Source organism: Somniosus microcephalus, chromosome 4 (genome assembly GCF_052327205.1).
Source record: "Somniosus microcephalus isolate GS21.2 chromosome 4, FLI_Smic_1.0, whole genome shotgun sequence".
NCBI classification, from domain to species: Eukaryota; Metazoa; Chordata; class Chondrichthyes; order Squaliformes; family Somniosidae; genus Somniosus; species Somniosus microcephalus.
This window is the reverse complement of record NC_140990.1, coordinates 166,103,234-166,122,363: the sequence shown is the minus strand read 5'-3', so window position 1 is coordinate 166,122,363 and position 19,130 is coordinate 166,103,234. Positions and strand designations below refer to the sequence as shown.

General features: G+C 45.5%; 1 protein-coding gene across 1 annotated transcript in view; it reads right to left on the bottom strand.

The window, feature by feature from the left end:
* Positions 1 to 19,130, bottom strand: part of spag16 (sperm associated antigen 16) — a 1,547,331-nt gene that overhangs the window by 1,447,435 nt on the left and 80,766 nt on the right. Inside the window, exons 5-6 of the mRNA XM_085985427.1 lie at positions 8,066 to 8,203; positions 7,833 to 7,940 (exon numbers count right to left, since the gene is read on the bottom strand). Of these exons, the coding sequence (XP_085841553.1) occupies positions 7,833 to 7,940; positions 8,066 to 8,203 (246 nt within the window). The remainder of the gene's footprint in view (positions 1 to 7,832; positions 7,941 to 8,065; positions 8,204 to 19,130) is intronic.

Below are 19,130 nucleotides of genomic sequence, written 5' to 3'. Positions count from 1 at the left end.
GCCTTCGTAGCGAGAGGGTTTGAGTACAGGAACAAGGATGTCTTGCTGCAGTTGTACAGGGCCTTGGTGAGACCACATCTTGAGTATTGTGTGCAGTTTTGGTCGCCTTATCTGAGGAAGGATGTTCTTGCCATGGAAGGAGTTCAGCGAAGATTCACCAGGCTGAAACCTGGGATGGCAGGAATGACTATGAGGAGAGATTGGATCGATTGGGCTTGTACTCGCTGGGGTTTAGAAGAATGAGAGGGGATCTCATCGAAACTTATAAAATTCTAACGGGACTAGACAGACTAGATGCTGGAAGGATGTTCCCGAAGGTCAGGGAGTCCAGAACCAGGAGTCACAGTCTAAGGATAAGGGACAGAAATGAGGAGGAATTTCTTCACCCAGAGAGTGGTGAACCTGTGGAATTCTCTACCACAGAAGGCAGTAGAGGCCAATTCATTAAATATATTCAAGAATGAGTTGGATATATTTCTCAAGGCTAAAGGGATCAAGGGGTATGGGGAGAAAGCAGGGACCGGGTACTGAATTTGGATGACCAGCCATGATCGCATTTAATGGCGGAGCAGGCTCGAGGGGCCGAATGGCCTACTCCTGCTCCTATCTTCTATGTTTCTATGTTTCTATGTAAGGTGTGGATCAACCCATCCAAACAAGAATTCCAAGTTGACCAGCAACATTTAGTGAGAATGTAAAAACAAAGCCCTTTTTGTACTATGAATACAAGACAAATTCTTTGGAATTTTAGCTTGCTAAACAGACAAGAATACTGAGGAATTTTCATTTTTGAAGATTAGAGAAATCTCAGTTTTTGGAATTACAGTGTCTACTCCTAAAAAAGAGACTAGGGGGAAGAAATTTGGTTGGTTAGTGCTTCCCATTAGCGCCTCCAGGGGGGCGATAACGGGGCTCTAATTACTTACCGCACGGGCGCGGCGATGTTACCGCCGCCCGCGAAATTCACCTGGCGATTTGCAGTGGCGGTAACCCCTTGCGCCACAATCTCCTGCGCCCGAAGATCATGACATCATCCAGCTGCGCAGCACCCTGGACCAGAAATTCGGTTCCGCCCCCTGCAGCATCACCGGGCGAAAACACCAGCAACTGTAGGACGCATTCATCGGGAGGTCGGGCGCTTCGGGGGTGATACTTAAAGGCGAGTTGGCCGAGGTAAGTAAAAATAAATCTGAAAAGCTCTTTCTCCTTTTTTTCCCTTTGTCTTCACCAGCAATCCATCAGCCTGGCACTCTGCTGAAGTGCATCGGGCCGGATCGCAGCTGCCATTGGGGACCAGGTTAGTCTTCCCCTTGCAGAGCCTGCCGCGATGGCCCTTTCCTTTAAAGGAGGGAAGGAGCCTTCCAATGCGGCAGCATTGCATGGCCCATTGTGGAGCGCTGCACACCTACTGCTCCGCCTGCTGCCTGTTGCACTCCAGGAAGGAAGTGGAGTGCTTGATTTAGCGCTCCACTTCCTTCCTGGAGTGCTAAAACCCAATTTTTTAAAAACTAGGAATCATTAGCACCTGGCACTAAGTTTCCCAGCTTTCAAAAGTTACTGCTCCCAAGTGGGGCGATACTGAATTTCTCCTCCTAAGGATTTTAAAAGTGAAAATGTAATTTATTAAATTAGCAAATTGTAAGTGTTTGCATACAGGTACAGTTTGTCTTTACAGTGCAGCAGAATTGCAAATGACAGTATACTTCATCAGATAGCAATAACATCTTCAAGCATGGATATTACTGCTGGAGAAGCTGAACACTTATGTTCAGTTCACCCCTAAATAAGTCACATCATGTTTCTTGCCCCTTGGCAGTTAACACTTTTCAGATTATTAAAATGCCAAGTTTCACTAGGAATGAAGTACAGTGATGTACTTTGTAGTGTATGTGTCTTTAAGTCAGAACTACTTTTTACAGCTCCTGTATACTGTAGTACCGGCAGTGACCACACCGGTATATAAGCTGTGCGCATGCCTCTGTACCCCAGTCTAGAGATTACCCACCTCCAGTAAAGACCTGTTATTTGTTTATCTACAGCATCCGTGTAATTATTTATCCACTGAACCACGGATCTAACAGTGGCGACGAGTGTTGATGCGAATCTACCTGCAACATAAAAAAAAAATAGTCGAGTCCAGGAACACGGGCGTCGACCGCGAGCAACCGCCCAGCAGTCAGGCAGAGATCCAACTTTGCTGGGGAGGCTGTGGAGAGCCGGGCTTGGTTCCCCAGCCACAACGAGCAGTAAGAGACCGACGACAGGTCCAGAGCAGACCCTTCCCGAGCAGCGGCGGCTGGAGCCGACCGACGGCAGAGAGAGAGAGCCGGGCAGCGTCGACGGGGTAAGAAAGAGGGTGAAGAGAGCAGGGCGCAGCCGGGGGTTGATCACTGAGCGGCGTCGAGGAAAAATACTGCAAACCGGGGAGAGAGGGTAAGAAACAGCCGGGTTCTAGACTGAGCGGCGTCGACAAATATCAAGAGAAGAATGCGCAGAGCACAGCCAGGGATCACGGGTTGATCAGGGTCCGCGGGGCGAAGCAAGGGGAGACGCCATTGAGCCGCGGAGAAGCAGGGAAAGCGCAGGAGACGCCATTTTGTGCCAGCGGAGAAGGGGAAGCGCGGGAGGCGCCATTGGCGATAGTTAACGCACAACCAAGGATGCCGAAGAGTGGCAGTATCTCTACGTTCGACAATGAAGTCGAAGATTGGGCGACATATGTGGAACGTATTGAGGTGTACTGCAGGGCGAATGAAGTGCCAGATGCTAATAAAGCACTGGTTCCGTTAAATTCCATGGGTGCAAAAACTTATGGGTTACTGCGAAATCTAATAACCCCAGAGAAGCCGGTAAACAAGAATTTTGAAAGCATAGTAGAAATCCTACAGGACCACTTAAACCCCACACCGCTGCTGATAGCAGAACGATTTAAGTTCCATAAAAGGAACCAACACAAAGACGAAAGCAATGCTGAGTACCTAACGGAACTGCGCAAGCTATCGAAATACTGCCAGTTTGGAGTGGGACTAGCAGACACGTTAAGGGACAAGTTTGTGTGTGGGCTACAAAGTGAAGGAACCCAGAAACGGCTTCTATCAGAAAAGGACCTTACGCTGGACAAAGCTTTCAGTATGGCAGTATCACACGAAGCAGCCGCAAGGGGCGCTGCAGAGATACAACGGAGACCGCAAGAATATGGCACCAACGAAATGACCTATGGAACAGGGAAGTGCTATCGCTGCGGCAGAACAACACATGACCAGAAAGATTGTTGGTTCAAGGACCAAGTGTGCAGACAGTGTGGGAAAGCAGGACACATAGCAAGAGTCTGCAGGTCTGGGAAGAAAACCAACAGTAAGAAATCTCCACAGGAGAAGTACAAAAAGGTACACCAGGTGATGGACAGTGGTTCAGACGAACAGAAAAGTGACACAGACTCCGGAAGCAAGGAGCTGGGTTGTCTGAAACTACATTATGTAACCGAAATGGAGGATCACCAGACTATCTGGGTTACACTCAAGATAGACGGAGTCCAAGTGGAAATGGAATTGGACACAGGGTCAGCTCTAACAGTCATAAATCAAAGAGACTACAAGCGGCTATTTTCACACATACCCTTGAAAGCTACAGAGATTGTCTTGAAGACGTATACGGGGCAAAAAGTCTACCCCAAAGGAAAAATAAGGGTGAAAGTGACATATAAAGGTCAGGAAATACCTAAAATGGATATATATGTATTGCCAAATGGAGGACCACCACTGCTAGGACGTGAATGGATCCGGAAGATACATTTAGATTGGCATTCCATACAGGCACTGAAGGTGGAGGCCAAAAAGGATGACGACGTCACACCTGGACGACTGTCAAAAATGCTAACTGACACAAAAGAAGTGTTCCAGGAGGGACTAGGAACACTAAAAGGAATAACAACAACAATTAAAATAGAGGATAATGCAAGCCCAAAGTTTCTGAAGGCCAGACCAGTGCCTTATGCGATCAGACCAGTGGTTGAAGCAGAGCTGGAAGGGTTGGAACATTCAGGAGTACTGTCCAGAGTGGACTGGAGCGAGTTGGCTACACCCATCGTTCCTGTAATGAAGAGATCGTTGAGTAATACGCCTGGGGAACCAAAGAAGGTCCGCATCTGTGGGGATTTTAAGGTGACAGTGAACCCAGTTCTTCACACGGTGCAATATCCGCTTCCACGAATTGAGGATATTTTCGACTCGCTATCTGGTGGTAAACACTTCACAAAAATTGATCTAGCCCAGGCGTACTTGCAAATGGAGGTAGAAGAAGCTTCGAAACATTACCTTACGATCAACACCCATAAAGGTCTCTATCAATACAACCGGCTGGTGTTTGGAGTCGCCTCGGCTCCGGCTATCTGGCAAAGGGCGATGGATCAGGTCCTGCAAGGGATTCCAGGGACCCAGTGTTATTTGGACGACATCTTGGTCACGGGCGAAAATGACGGTGATCACCTCGCTAACTTGGAGAAGGTGCTCGCCAGATTAAAGGAATATGGGCTACGAGCTAATCGCCACAAGTGCGAGTTTTTCCAGAAACAGGTCTCGTATTGCGGCCACGTCATCGATGAAGAGGGGTTACATAAGTCCCCTGACAAGATAGAGGCAGTCGTCAAGGCTCCAGCACTGGAAAATGTGTCACAACTGAGGTTGTTCCTCGGGCTGGTAAACTATTACCACAAGTTCTTACCAAAATTGTCGACGGTATTACACCCGCTGAACACCCTACTGCAAACAGGGGTACCATGGAAGTGGGATGACGAACGTAGATGAGCTTTCCAGAAGTGTAAAGAATTGATCACATCAAAAGAGGTGTTGGCCCATTTCAACCCAGCACTACCAATTCGTTTGGCATGTGATGCATCACCCTACGGCATTGGAGCGGTGCTGTCGCACAAATTCCCAGACGGGTTGGAGAGACCAGTAGCCTTTGCGTCTCGGTCACTAACCTCAGCCGAGCGCAACTACGCCCAGATTGACAGGGAGGCCCTCAGCCTAGTATGGGGAGTAAAAAAATTCAACCACTATCTGCATGGGCAGAAGTTCACTTTGCTGACTGACCACCAACCACTTGTCTCCATCTTTAATCCTAAGAAGGGCGTGCCAGTAATGACTGCACAGCAGTTACAAAGATGGTCCCTGTTTCTAGGGGCGAATCAATATGAAATAGAATATAAAGGCACGAGACAGCATGGGAACGCTGATGGGCTAACGCGCCTGCCACTGCCTACTGTGGAGGAAGCACCAGCAGTGGACCCTATCGAGATATTTTATTCGTCGATAATTGAACGATTGCCAGTAACAAACACGGATATAGAGAAGGAGACCTGCAATGATCCGACACTGTCACGGGTATATGAATTGACGGTGAGGGGATGGCCAACACATGGCGACTCACTGTTGCCAGCATTCTCATCCAGAAGAGAACAGCTGTCAGTATGCCAGGGGACAGTGATGTGTGGATCCAGAGTGGTGATTCCACCCAAGTTAAGGGAGAGAGTGCTAAATGAGCTACATGAAGGTCATCTGGGGGGAGTGAAAATGAAAAGCTTATGTGTGGTGGCCGGGAATCGATCAACAAATCAAAGACCTAACTAAGAGCTGCTTAGGATGCCAGAAGGTCCAAAATGCACCACCACATGCCCCTCTACACCCATGGGAGTGGCTCGCCTCTCCATGGCAACGGGTGCACATTGATTTCGCTGGTCCATTCATGGACTCAATGTTCTTAATAGCAGTGGATGCTCATTCAAAGTGGCCTGAGGTGATAAAGATGTCTTCAACCACTACCGAGAAAACGATTGCAGTCCTACGGACCATATTTGCCAGAAACGGGTTGCCAGAGCAGATCTGCTCTGATAATGGACCACAGTTTGTGTCCGACGAGTTCCAAAAATTCATGAAAAGGAATGGGGTAAGGCATTACACATCCGCCCCGTATCATCCAGCCACCAATGGATTGGCTGAGAGGTTCATACAAACCTTTAAGAAGGCGATAAAGGCCATGTGCGACGAGGAAATTCCACTACAGCATAAGATGGGCAATTTCTTATTAGCCTACCGAAACGTGACACATGCAGTTACCAACCAGACCCCAGCCATGATGTTCTTTAACCGAAGGTTGAGACCTCGTCTGGACTTGCTCAGACCAAATGTGCGAAGAAATGTTGAGGACAAACAATTCCAGCACATCAACGAGAAGCCGACAAGGAGCTTCAATGTAGGGCAACCAGTCTTGGCCCGGGACTATCGAACAGAGAAGTGGCAACCCGGAACGATATGTACAAGGCAGGGACCATTAATGTACACAGTGGATGTCGGGGAGAACATTGTGAGACGCCACGTCGATCAGATCTTAGCATCACAGGAATGCGTCAACCCCATGTCTCGAATACCTGGGGATGAACCCGACATACCAGTAGTATCTACTTCAGACCCAGTAGCAGTGGAACCCGATGAACTACCCGATGAAAGGGGGTCAGAATCGCCTCTGCACCAAGAACAAGAACCTCCGGAAAGGCGCTATCCCGAAAGGGTCAGGAAGCCGCCCCAAAGACTGAATCTATAAATGGACTTTTGTTATTGAATGTACATTTAAAAATGTAATTGTTATTTGAATATTAAGGGGGTATTATTAATCTAAAAAGGGAGGAATTGTAGTGTATGTGCTTTAAGTCAGAACTACTTTTTACAGCTCCTGTATACTGTAGTACCGGCAGTGACCACACCGGTATATAAGCTGTGCGCATGCCTCTGTACCCCAGTCTAGAGATTACCCTCCTCCAGTAAAGACCTGTTATTTGTTTATGTACAGCATCCGTGTAATTATTTATCCACTGAACCACGGATCTAACATACTTGATGATTCTTGCTAATAGATTAAAGACTTTACCAAATCGTATGGGTGAGATATAACTGCATGGAGTACTTTGTAGAAAAATATTTTCAATGCAGAGTATAGTTCACTTTAAATAAACACTGGACTGTATTTAAAACTTACATGATGCAACAAAATATGGTAGTTCACATTATTTATAAATACAAGTGATTGCTCCGTGAATGGGATGATGTGCTGTTTTATGCTATGTAACGTACAATCTATTATTCGATCAGTGATTATTAAAAAAAACAATTTCACTTATTCAAAGTATTATGGGAATGTTAGCTATGTTTCAAAGTTCAAATTATATTGTTACGTCCAAATTTTAATGGAAATTGTATATCAGTGGTCTTTAATATTACTATGCATTTTACAAGTGTACTCAATTTTAATTTATGTCTTACTTTTTTAAAAGTTCGTTATCCACAGGAAGATGGTGGAAAAGATGATCCAGGTTGCATGCAGGTAGGGACCACGTAGGAATACTTGGGGGGGTGGGGGGTGGGGAGTGTGGCAATTGTGCAAGGATGATTTCGGAATAGCAGTGATAAGATGCGGGAGCATTGGGTGTATTCAAATGGGGGTCCCAAAGGTAGGAACAATCAGAAGGAGTTGTAGATTCTGGGAGCACTGGGAATGATGTGTTGGGGGGAGCTGGCAGCAATCAAAGGTGGATAGAGTTGTAAATAAGTCACTCCAGTTATCAAAACATGATCTAATTCAGTAGTCTCAACAGTGGCTATGTTCCTTTGAAATAGTTAGTACTTATTAACAAACACAGAACCTCCAAGAACTGAAAATTCTGGTTTTTCATTAAAAAAGATCTGTGACTAACATTTTCATAATTAGCTAATATGGCTATAATATGGTTGTGCTTTCCAAAGACCATTTAAAATATCACAGACTCGAGCATATTTCCTTACCTTTTAATGTCATTAATGAGTCTGTTCTTTTCTTGTGCCACACGCTTATGATGCATCCTATGAAAATCACGTTCTTTCCTAAGTTTTACTAATGTTTCACTAGCTGCACTGTAGATGCAAAAAATTGGCATGTTTTAATTGTTGCTAAGATGATAGGAATATTCCATACACATATGTTTCTACATAAAATAATTTCTGCATTTTCAGATGACATTGAATTATTTACTACATACTTGGCTGTTGTCTTGCAGTTCTCCAGATCTTTCTTCAAATTTTTCACCTCGTTCTCCAGCAGCTGGTTCTGAGTATACACATCAGAAACAAATCCCACATCCTGCAATTTCAGTAAGCCTCTTTGTAGCATTTCATACCTGATATGACAAAATGTTAAATGTATGTTTTCAAGCAGAAATCTTATCGATTTATATGTTTCACTAACAATTACTAAAATGAGGAAAAAAAACTGTGGCAAAAAAGACTGTAGGTTCAGAACAATTAGGAATGAGGGAGTAAAGATATTAAAGGATAATCTGAATTGTGCTTAAATGAATACAAGGAGTATAAGGAATAAATGGGTCAGCTAGCACAGAGGAAGGAAATAGATGCTGTAGGAGTGAATGAAATTTGGATGAAATGAAATGATGTTTGAGGAGTTAACTTGCAAGGTTTTGAGTGTGTTTAAGAAGAGACCAGGAAGGTAAGGCAGCAGGTGAGGTGGAATTATTTGTTGGAGAGGGATTCGTCACAACAGAGTTGGATGCTGGAAGTGGTACTGAATTTCTTTGGATAGAATTAAAAGGACAGTGAAAGGAAAATGCTAGTAATAGGATATGCTACAGGCCACTAAATAACCATGGGGAGGCTAATAGAGTTTTCTGGGAGATGCTAATACAAATGAGTCTTCAGTAGTAATCCTGTCCCCATTGTGCACTCCAGTCAATACACGGATTTCAATCTTCCGTGTATTGTCTGGAGTGCACACTGGGGACAGTATGAGCAGGAATTTATTGAAATTGTGAGGGATTCATTTCTAGAACAGTACGTTAAGCAACCCATAAGGGTTAATGCAATTTTGGATTTAGTTCTAATGAATGAGAGGGAAACAATAACCAAAGTAGAAGTATGGCAATATTTGGGATCTTCAGGGTAGACAAAAGGGTAGAGAACAAAAAGAAAGGCAACTAAAAAGCTAAATTTTAAAACAAGCTAATTTTAAGGATATGAAACAATGCATGGGAATGGTAAAATTGGAAGAGATACTGGAAGGAAAAGATGTGGAAGGAAAAATTAGTAGTTTTAAAGGTGAGATAGAGAACGAGGATCTGCAGAAACTGATCCTATCCAACAGGTACAATGTACTTGCTACCTGTGAGGATAAGGCTGAAGACTGTTGGAGGACAGCCAGAATGCTGACCATGGCACCTTGGAGCAAGAGGCGGTCCAAAGGGAGGAAGAGGGGAAGCATAATGTGGTAGCTGTAGGGGATTCAATAATTAGGGGGTTGGATAGCATACTTCGTAAGCAGGATCGAGAGTCCCACATGATACGTTGCCTACCGGGTGTCAGGGTGAGGCACATCTTGAACCAGCTTGAAAGGATATTGGAGAGTGAGGGGAAGGATCCAGTCGTTGTGGTCCATGTCGGGACCAACAACATAGGAAAAAGTAGGCAAGAGGTCATGTTCAGAGAGTACCAGGAGCTAAGAGCTAAATCAAACAGGACCTCAAGAGTTATAATCTCTGGATTATTACCTGAGCCACGTGCAAATTCGCATAGCGATAAGCAGATTAGGGAGCTGAATGCATGGCTGAAGGAGTGGTGTGGGAAAGAAGGGCTCAATTTCATGGGACACTGGCATCAGTGCTGGGACAGGAAGGAACTGTTCCGCTGGGACGGGCTCCATCTGAACCAGGCTGCAACCAGGGTGCTAGCGAATAGGACGGTCACAAGGACTTTAAACTGAGACATGGCTGCAAGACGATCAGGACTGGGAACTGAATATACCAGGATATAAGGTCCACAGGATAGGGAATCTGGTAGAGGGGGAGGAGTAGCCTTAGTGATTAAGGGTGAAATTACTATTATGATAAGAGAGGATATAATGAGAGGTAAGCAGGCAGTGGAGATTTTATGGGTAGAATTAAGAAATAGAAAAGGATTTAAGACTGCAGTGGGAGTTGTGTATAGGCCCCCTGGTAGCAGCTGTGAAGTGGCAGAATGTATTAATGCAGAGATTAGACAAACATGTAGTAAAGACAGAGCGGTTTTAATGGGGGATTTTAACTTCCATATAGCTTGAGATAAGCAGACGAGCTCATGTCAGAAAGGTAGCGAATTTCTTGTGTGTACGCAGAATAGTTTTCTGTAACAATGGGCTCGATTTTCATTGGGCCGTTGAGGCGGGATTGGAGGCATGTGGGGGGTTAAAATTGCGAAATCGGGGGGTACAAACCCATCCCGCCACCAACCCGCCTCCATGCCAGTTTCAAAAGGAGGCGGATACCCGACCTGTGCTGGGACCCGCCTCCCCGAGGCGGGAAGGGGATTAGTGCCAATTAACTGCCTGTTAACAGGTAGTTAACAGGCAGTTTTTAGCCTAATCCCTATTTTATCCCTGAAGTGCGGGATTCCTGACGGCTCCAAACCACGCCAAGTTAGTGAGGCGGACCGTCGGGCTGAAGGGCTTGGAGAGTTCGAGATGTCCGGTGTTCAGGTGTGTGATGTGTGCATGAGTGCAGAGGTAAGTGTGTTTGGTGTGTGTAAAGTGTTTAAATAAGTTTTATTTACCTTTACTTACCTTTACAGCCTTCCTTCCTTCAGGTCTCGGGAGTCCCTCATCTCACAGGCACAGAAAGCAGAATGGCCGCGAGCTGTCAAAAGTTGCAGCATTCAGCTTTCTGTTCTGGAGAGATCTCTAAATCAGCCTGAGAGGAAGGAAATAACTTAGTGTACAGATTGTCAGTGTTTGACAGCTTCAAAAAGCTATCAAACGCTGATATTTCATCTGTCAAAAACTCTTGACAGATGAAATGTCAATCTGTGACGTCACCTGTTGCCGGGTGGCCATTAATTGGCCTGCTGAGCCCGCTAGACGAGCTCAACAAGGTCAATCAAGTGAAAATCACGTGGGTTGGCCACAACTCAATGGAGGCGGGACTACAACCCCAAAAGTTGTAGTCTCGCCTCCTACACGCCTCCAGTATCAAACTCCAGCCCAATATGTCCTAGAACCAACAAAGGGGCAGGCCATATCAGATTCAATAATGAGTAATGAGCCAGATTTAGTTAACTAACACTGTTTAGCTAACAGTGTGCGAACATTTAGGCCAGTATTTTCCTTACCTCGGCGGGCCCAGGGTGGGAGGTGTCGGATCACAGCCCCTCTGCTGGCTCCATCCCACTCTGGAAATTGAATTAATGTTGATGGGGCTTGTTAAGCCCACCCAGCGCGTTTCCCGGCCCAATTACAGGAAGCGGGTCTGGTGACGTCATTCATGACGCGTCATCAGCCAGTTTCCTTAAAGGGACCGTGGCCAACTTTCTTTTGACATTTGTGCTGTCAGTGTTCTACAGCATTGAAGTGCTGCAAACACTGACAATCACTGCACAGAGGTGCAGGGCTGCAGCACGGCTCCCCCATGACTCCCTCTGTATACTTATGGAGGGAGTCAGAGCATGCAGGGAGGTCCTTTTCCCTTCCAATGGATGACAGAGACCTCCCCAGGAGAAAACAGCCTGGTTGCACATTGCAGAGGAGGACACAAGCAGGGATGTCATCAGGAGGACCTGGGTGTAGTGGTGCAAACTTTTCAATGATCTCATTAGATCATGAAACGTTAGTACAAAGCCACACAACCTCATCCTGCTGTGCCTCTCATCACATCCCCATCACTCTGCCTTCCCTACCCTACTCCTGCACATCCTTACTCACACCAACTTACCTTGCACCTCCACCCATCCCGCTCTATCTACATTATCACATCCCCATCTCACTAGCCACCCCTCACACTCACCCTCATCCTAGTGCAATCATACCAACTACCAACACACAAGGGTAGGCACTTGGGTGTTTTATCCAATGTTTATGAAAAGTTTCTGTTAATGTGGTGTCAAACATAAAATTCTTTATTTTCAACACTTTCCGGTCTTGACATATTTGTGTGCACCTTTGGAAGTGGCTTAGTGAGTTGCAGTGAATGGTGAGACATAACGGTACCCCCCGCAATGTTGATGAGTGTGAAAGGAGTGGCTTGGTCATTGTAGGGATGCTTTATGGTGTTGGTGTGGGGTGGTGCCAACCTGGCGCATCATGTGGCAGCCAGGGTGTACAGCGTAAAGTTAGCTAAATCTGGCCATGATGAGGCCATCCCTGGTGTCCCGGGCAGCAATGTGCTCGGGTGCTGGTACCCTGTGTCCTGTGCAGCATTAGGTGATTGCAGAGAAGGTTGGTGTTGTTGTTGGTGTTGCTGGCGTGCCTGATGCTGATCATGGTCGGATTCTGAGGACCAAGGTGAGACAGTATAAAGGGCACCCATGTTGATGGAATAGATGGCAGGTGAAGTAGAGATGATAGAAGCATTCTGTCAATGGTGAGAGAGTTCTTCCAATGAGGTGAGAGTGGATGGAGAGAAGAAAACCTGCAGAATCTGTGCTGGAAATGGACTGAGAAACAGCTTGTGGCTGAGGAAAGTGATGATCTGTCAGGTGGGAGCTTTTACTTTACATTTGAAGCTGTCAAGTAATCAACTGGAGCAATGGCCATTCAGCTACTGCCTCAGGTTCACAGACGTGGTCCCCGAGCAGCGTGGACCCCGTGGGCGAGTTAAATTAAAACGTATGGTTAAAATCATTATTAAGGGACTGTCAACAACCCAATAATTGGTTTAATTGGGTCGCCCGCCTCTGCGGGTCGGGTCAGATTGGAGATCACACATGAGCCTGTGGGAAAGGTGCGTTGTAGCAGGTTGGCAGCGGGGTCCCGACCCACTGTCAAATAAATCAAATTTCCCACTCAACCCACCACCGATCCCACCCGCTGATCCCCCAGAAAATTCAGGCCCAAGTTTAACTAATGGTGCGTGAACATTTATCTAATAGCGACCATAATATGATTGAGTTCAAAGTTGTGTTTAAAAGGGAGAAACGCGAAACAGCTACTAAGATTCTAGATTTAGGTAAGGCAGACTTCAATGGGATGAGACAGGGACTGTCCAAAGTAAACTGGGCAAATCTGTTAATGAGTAAAACAACAGAAGGTCAGTGTGTGAGGCGTTCAAAAAAGAATTTAACGTGATATAAAACCAGTTTATACCCTTAAGGAGCAAGAGAAATAGCTATGGATGACTAAAGAGGTAAGACACAACATAAAACTAAAAGAAAAAGCAGAGAAAAATGCAAAAACTAGCCCATATCCTGGCGACTGGGAGAGATACAAAGAACAGCAGAGGGTAACAAAACAGATAGTAAGACCTACAAAAAGGGAGTATGAAAAGAAACTTGCAAGGGATATCAATATCAACACAAAAAAACTTTTAAAATTATATTCGGAAAAAGAGGTTGGTTAAGAGCAATGTGGGCCCTTTAAAAACTGATAATGGTGATTTAATAAATGAAAATAAGGAAATGGCAGACATGTTAAACAATTACTTTGCATCAGTATTTACAGTAGAGGAAGAGGACAGCGTGACATCCCAAGGAAACTAATATTGAAGCAGGGATGGGGGGTTCACCAAAAATTAACGCAAGCAAATTAACAGTAATGAAGAAAATAATGGCATAAAAGTGTTACAAATCCCAGGACCAGATGGTTTCCATCCCAGGGTTTTAAATAGAAGTAGGCGAGAACATTGCAGGTGCCCTAACTATGATCTTCCAAAGTTCTCTCGATTCAGGAACCATTCCTTTAGATTGGAAAATTGCCCATGTCCCTCTGCTATTTAAGAAAGGTGAGAGAGGGAAACCAGGGAATTAGAAACAAGTTAGCACACCATGGGCTCGATTTTAATAGCCCTGAGGAGACGGGTTTGGAGGCAGGTCGGCAGTGAAAATCGGAAAAAATGGCTTCAGACTGCCAACCCGCCTCCATCCCAACCCAACACGATTTTCGTGAGTGTCGGGTCAGCCGCTCCCAAACTGACCCGACGGGAACCAGTGGGACAGGTAGTTAAGGCAGTTAACAGCCTTGCTAATCCTATTTTTATAGTGGTTTCCTATTTTCCTGCTTCTGGCTCCTGTTTCCCATCTTATCAGAAACACGCCAGCTGCAAGGAGACGAGTTTCTCAAGGACATGATTTGTAGTCATTGGTGCAGCACTTTAAAAGCACTCCTGCAACATGGCTGACATTCAAATGCAACAACTTTGTTGTTGGAGGTTTGGGATAAGATTTGGCAAATCTACTGACCTTGTGACTGTTCAAGCTGACACCCATCTGCAGTGTTACCTGATTGGAATAATTTCAGGCCACTTTGAGTTTGCGCTTGCAAGCTTCTTGCTGCAACTGAAATCTATAGCAACGGAATGGGAACCATTTACATCCTCTCATTCTGGTCGTCAGATTCGGAGGAAGAGCAGCCGTGGCAGGACCACAACCAACCACCAGCACCAGGAGCACCAACCTCCTCCTCACCCACCTGATGCTGCACTGGACACAGGGCATTAGCCCCTGACAAAATTGCTGGCCGGGAGGCCAGCGATGGCATCACCATGGCCAGATTTTCTTCACTTGATGCTATAAATCCTGGCTGCCACATGATGAGCCAGGTTGACACAATCCCACACCAGCACCGTGAAGCATCCCTTTAATGTCCAAACCATTCCATGCACAAATCACAATAGCAGGGCGGGGGGTTGGGGGGGGGGGGGGGCGTGGGGGAGTTATGAATGAACAATCACTGGAAATTAATAAGACACTTCTCAATGTGTGCTCAGATCTGTCCAATAAGAGCACATTTGGAAAAAGATATCACACTGTATGACAACACATTACCAGAAACGTCACATGGACTTTGGCTAAACCTCTCAAGTGCCTACCCTTGTGTGTTGTTAGTTAATATGCTTACAGTAGGATGAGGGTGAGTGTGAGGGGTGGCTCATGATATGGGGAAGTGATAAAGTAGATAGATAGAGAGGGTTGGGTGGAGGTTCAAGGTAAGTTGGTGTCCTGGGAAGATCTCTTCTGCCCTTGGAAGGGAAGAAAACCTCCTTGCGTGCTGTGACTCCCTCCATAAGCATATGGAGGCAGTCATTGGAGAGCCTGGGTGCAAGTGTTCACCTTTGTGCAGTGATTGTCAGTGTTTGCAGCACCTCAATGCTGTCAAACACTGACAGAGCAACTGTCAAAATAAAAGTGTGCATGATCCCTTTAAGGAAACCGGCAGATGACGCGTCATCAAATTACGTCATCAGACCCGCTTCCTGTTAATTGTCCGGGAAGCCCGCAGGACGGGCTTATCAAAGCCAATCAAGGGAAAATCACGTCTGCAGAACGGAAGCAGCTGGGGGTGGGACCGGAAATCGGAAACCAGCTGACCCGCCCCCATTCCGCCTCCAGAATTAAATTTGCGGCCCATATGTTGTTGGGAAATTACTGGAGTCTATAATTAAGGATGGAATGACTGAACACCTTGAACATTTTCAAAGCATGGATTTATTAAGTGTAGGTCACTAATAATGATGAACCTGATTGCATTTTTAAAAAAATTTTTTTTATATAGAGGTGACTAAAGTAAGGGAAGGCAGGGGAATGTCTATGGATGTTATTTATACGGACTTCCAGAATTCATTTGATAAAGTCCCTCATAAGAGACTGTTAGCTAAAGTTGAAGCTCATGGATAGAGAGATCTATAAAGGCTGAGTAATGCCAAGAAACTGATGAGAGCTGCAAAGAAGGGTCATGAGCAAAATATAGCTGGAAACATGAAGCAGAACAGTAAAGCATTCTTCAAATATGTCTGGAGTAAACAAAAGGTGCAAAGAGGGCTGGCCCACTAAAAAATGACAATGGAGTAGTTGTGTCCGATGGTAAAGAATTTGCTAAAATACTTAACTGTTATTTTTCAACAGAGTTCACAATAGAAATTGGGGGGGGGGGGGGGGGGGAAGAGAAATGGCAGAATTGGAGGCACAGCCTAAAAGTGAATATAGACTGAAAAATGATCAATCACAAGAGAGGACAAATTGGGGAGGTTGTTGAAGCTCAAGGTAGATAAGGCTCCTCTGACACCTTTCATCCCAGGGTTCTGAAGGAGTTGGCTCAAACAATTGAGAGCCCTCGAATGGGTATTTTTCAGAGTTTACTGGACTCAGGTCAAATCCTGGAGAAGTGAAAAATAGCAAATGTGACTCAGATCTTCAAAACAGTAACAAGGGATAAATCATCATTTATAAACCTGTAAGCCTTACTTTCACTGTTGGGAAAGGGTTTGAAAGTATTGAGGTATAATACAAGGGAGCAGCTTGAGGGGCATGAGCTATTCCAAGACAGTCAGTATGGTTTTAAGAGTGGGAGGTCATGCTTGACTAATTTATGAATTTCTTTGAAGAGATACGGGAGAGACAGTGGATGATAGCAAAATACTGCAGATGTTGGAAATCCAAAATAACAACAGAAAATGCTGGAAAAACTCAGCAGGTCAGGCAACATCCGTGGAGAGAAATTTGAGTTGACGTTTCGGGTCGAACCCTTCTTCAAAACTGGAAAGAAAAGAAACTAGATCGAAGGCATGGCTGCGATCGGACAAAAGAATAAAAGAAACAAAAGAAGTAAAAGAGATTAGAAGCTAGACGAGATGGTAATAGGCTGAGATTAGGTGTAAAGTGTACTGGCAGGGCAAGAGATAGCTGCCAGGTGTGAGAGAGAAACAAGGAAAGTGGGGGGGGAAAAAGAGTGGAAAAATTACAAAGAAAAAATGAAATAGGGGCCGAGCTTATGATCTGAAATTGTTGAGCTTGATATTGAGTCCGGAAGGCTGCAGAGTGCCTAATCGGAAGATGAGATGCTGTTCCTCGAGTTTACGTTGAGCTTCCGTGGAACAATACAAGAGGCCAAGGACGGTGAGGTCCGAGTGGGAATGGAGCGGTGAATTAAAATGACAGGCGACAGGAAGCTCGGGGTCACCCTTACAGACTGAACGGAGGTGTTCTGCAAAGCGGTCACCCAATCTGCGTTTGGTCTCCCCAATGTAGAGGAGACCGCATCGTGAGCAGCGAATACAGTATACTAGATTGCGAGAAGTACAAGTAAATCGCTGTTTCACCTGGAAGGGGTGTTTGGGGCCCTGGACAGTGGGAAGGGGGGAGGTATAGGGGCAGGTGTTACATCTCCTCCGCTTGCACGGGAAGGTGCCAGGCGAAGGGGAAGGGCTGTTTGGGGTGATAGAGGAGTGGACTAGGGTGTCTCGGAGGGAGCGGTCCCTGCGGAATGCTGAAAGGGGAGGGGAGGGGAAGATACGTTTCCGTGGGATCACTTTGGAGGTAGCGGAAATGCCGGAGGATGATCCGTTGAATGTGGAGGCTGGTGGGGTGAAAGGTGAGGACAAGGGGAACCACGATAGGAAGCGGGGTGGGAGGAAGTGTAGTCCAGGTAGCTGTGGGAGTCAGTGGGCTTGTAATGAATATTGGTCGATAACCTATCCCCAGAGATGGAGACGGAGAAGTCGAGGAAGGGAAGGGAAGAGTCAGAGATGGACCATGTGAAGGTGAGGGAAGGGTGGAAATTGGAGGCAAAGTGAATGAAATTGTCAAGTTCGGGGCGACCGCTTTGCGGAACACCTCCGTTCAGTCCGTAATTTTTCCACTCCTTTCCTCCCCTCCCTTTCCTTGTTTCTCTCTCACACCTGGCAGCTATCTCTTGCCCTGCCAGTACACTTTACACCTAATCTCAGCCTATTACCATCTCGTCTAGCTTCTAATCTCTTTTACTTCTTTTGTTTCTTTTATTCTTTTGTCCGATCGCAGCCCTGCCTTCGATCTAGTTTCTTTTCTTTCCAGTTTTGAAGAAGGGTTCGACCCGAAACGTCAACTCAAATTTCTCTCCACGGATGTTGCCTGACCTGCTGAGTTTTTCCAGCATTTTCTGTTGTTATGAGAGACAGTGGATGTTTTCTACCTAGATTTCAGGAAGGCATTTGACACGGTCCCACATAATAGGCTACTGCACAAGGTACAAGCCCAAGGAATCGATGGGAATGTATTAAAATAGACTGCCAAATGGTTGATTGTTAGACAACAAGGAGTGGTTGTGCATGGGCAGGTATCTGGTGGGCAGCCAGTTACCAGTAGAATACAACAAGGTTCAGTGTTGGGGCTGCAGTTGTTTACAACTTTTAAAGGCGTTTGACAAAGTACCACAGAATAGAGGGAAGTGTGCAGTGCTGTTCCCCAGGGGTCGGTATCAGGGTCACTGCTCTTTTTGATATATATTAATGAACTGGACTTAGGTACACAGGGTATAATGTCAAAGTTTGCAGATGATACGAAACTCGGAAATGTAGTAAACAATGAGGAGGATAGTAACAGACATCAGGACACAGACAGCCTTGTAAAATGGGCAGACACATGGCAGATGAAATTGAACACAGAGAAGTGTGAAGTGATACATTTTTGTAGGAAGAATGAGGAGAGGCAACATGAACTAAATGTTACAATTTTAAAGGGAGTGCAGGAACAGAGAGACCTGGTGGGATATGTACACAAATCTTTGAAGGTGACAGAACAAGTTGAGAAGGTTATTAAAAATGCATACGGGATGCTTGGCCTTATTAATACAGGAATAGCGTGCAAAAGCAAGGAAGTTATGCTGAACCTTTATAAAACACTGGTTAAGCTTCAGGTAGAGTATTGTGTTTAATTCTGGGCACCACACTTTAGGAAGGATGTCAAGGCCTTGGGGAGGGTGCAGAAGAGATTTACTAGAATGGTACCAGGGATGTTTGGCTCCAGTTATGTGGAGAGACTGGAGAAGCTCAGATTGTTCTCCTTAGAGCAGAAGGTTAAGAGGAGATATGATAGAGCTCTTCAAAATCATGAATGGTTTTGATAGAGTAAATAAGGAGAAACTGTTTCCAGTGGCAGAAGGGTTGGTAACCAGAGGACACAGATTTAAGGTGATTGGCAAAAGAGCCAGTGGCGACATGAGGAAACAATTTTTTTTACACAGCGAGTTGTTGTGATCTGGAATGCACTGCCTGAAAGGGTAGTGGAGGCAGATTCAATAGTAACATTCAAAAGAGAATTGGATAATATCTTGAAGGCAAAATATTTACAAGGCTATGGGGAAAGAGCAGGGGAGTGGGATTA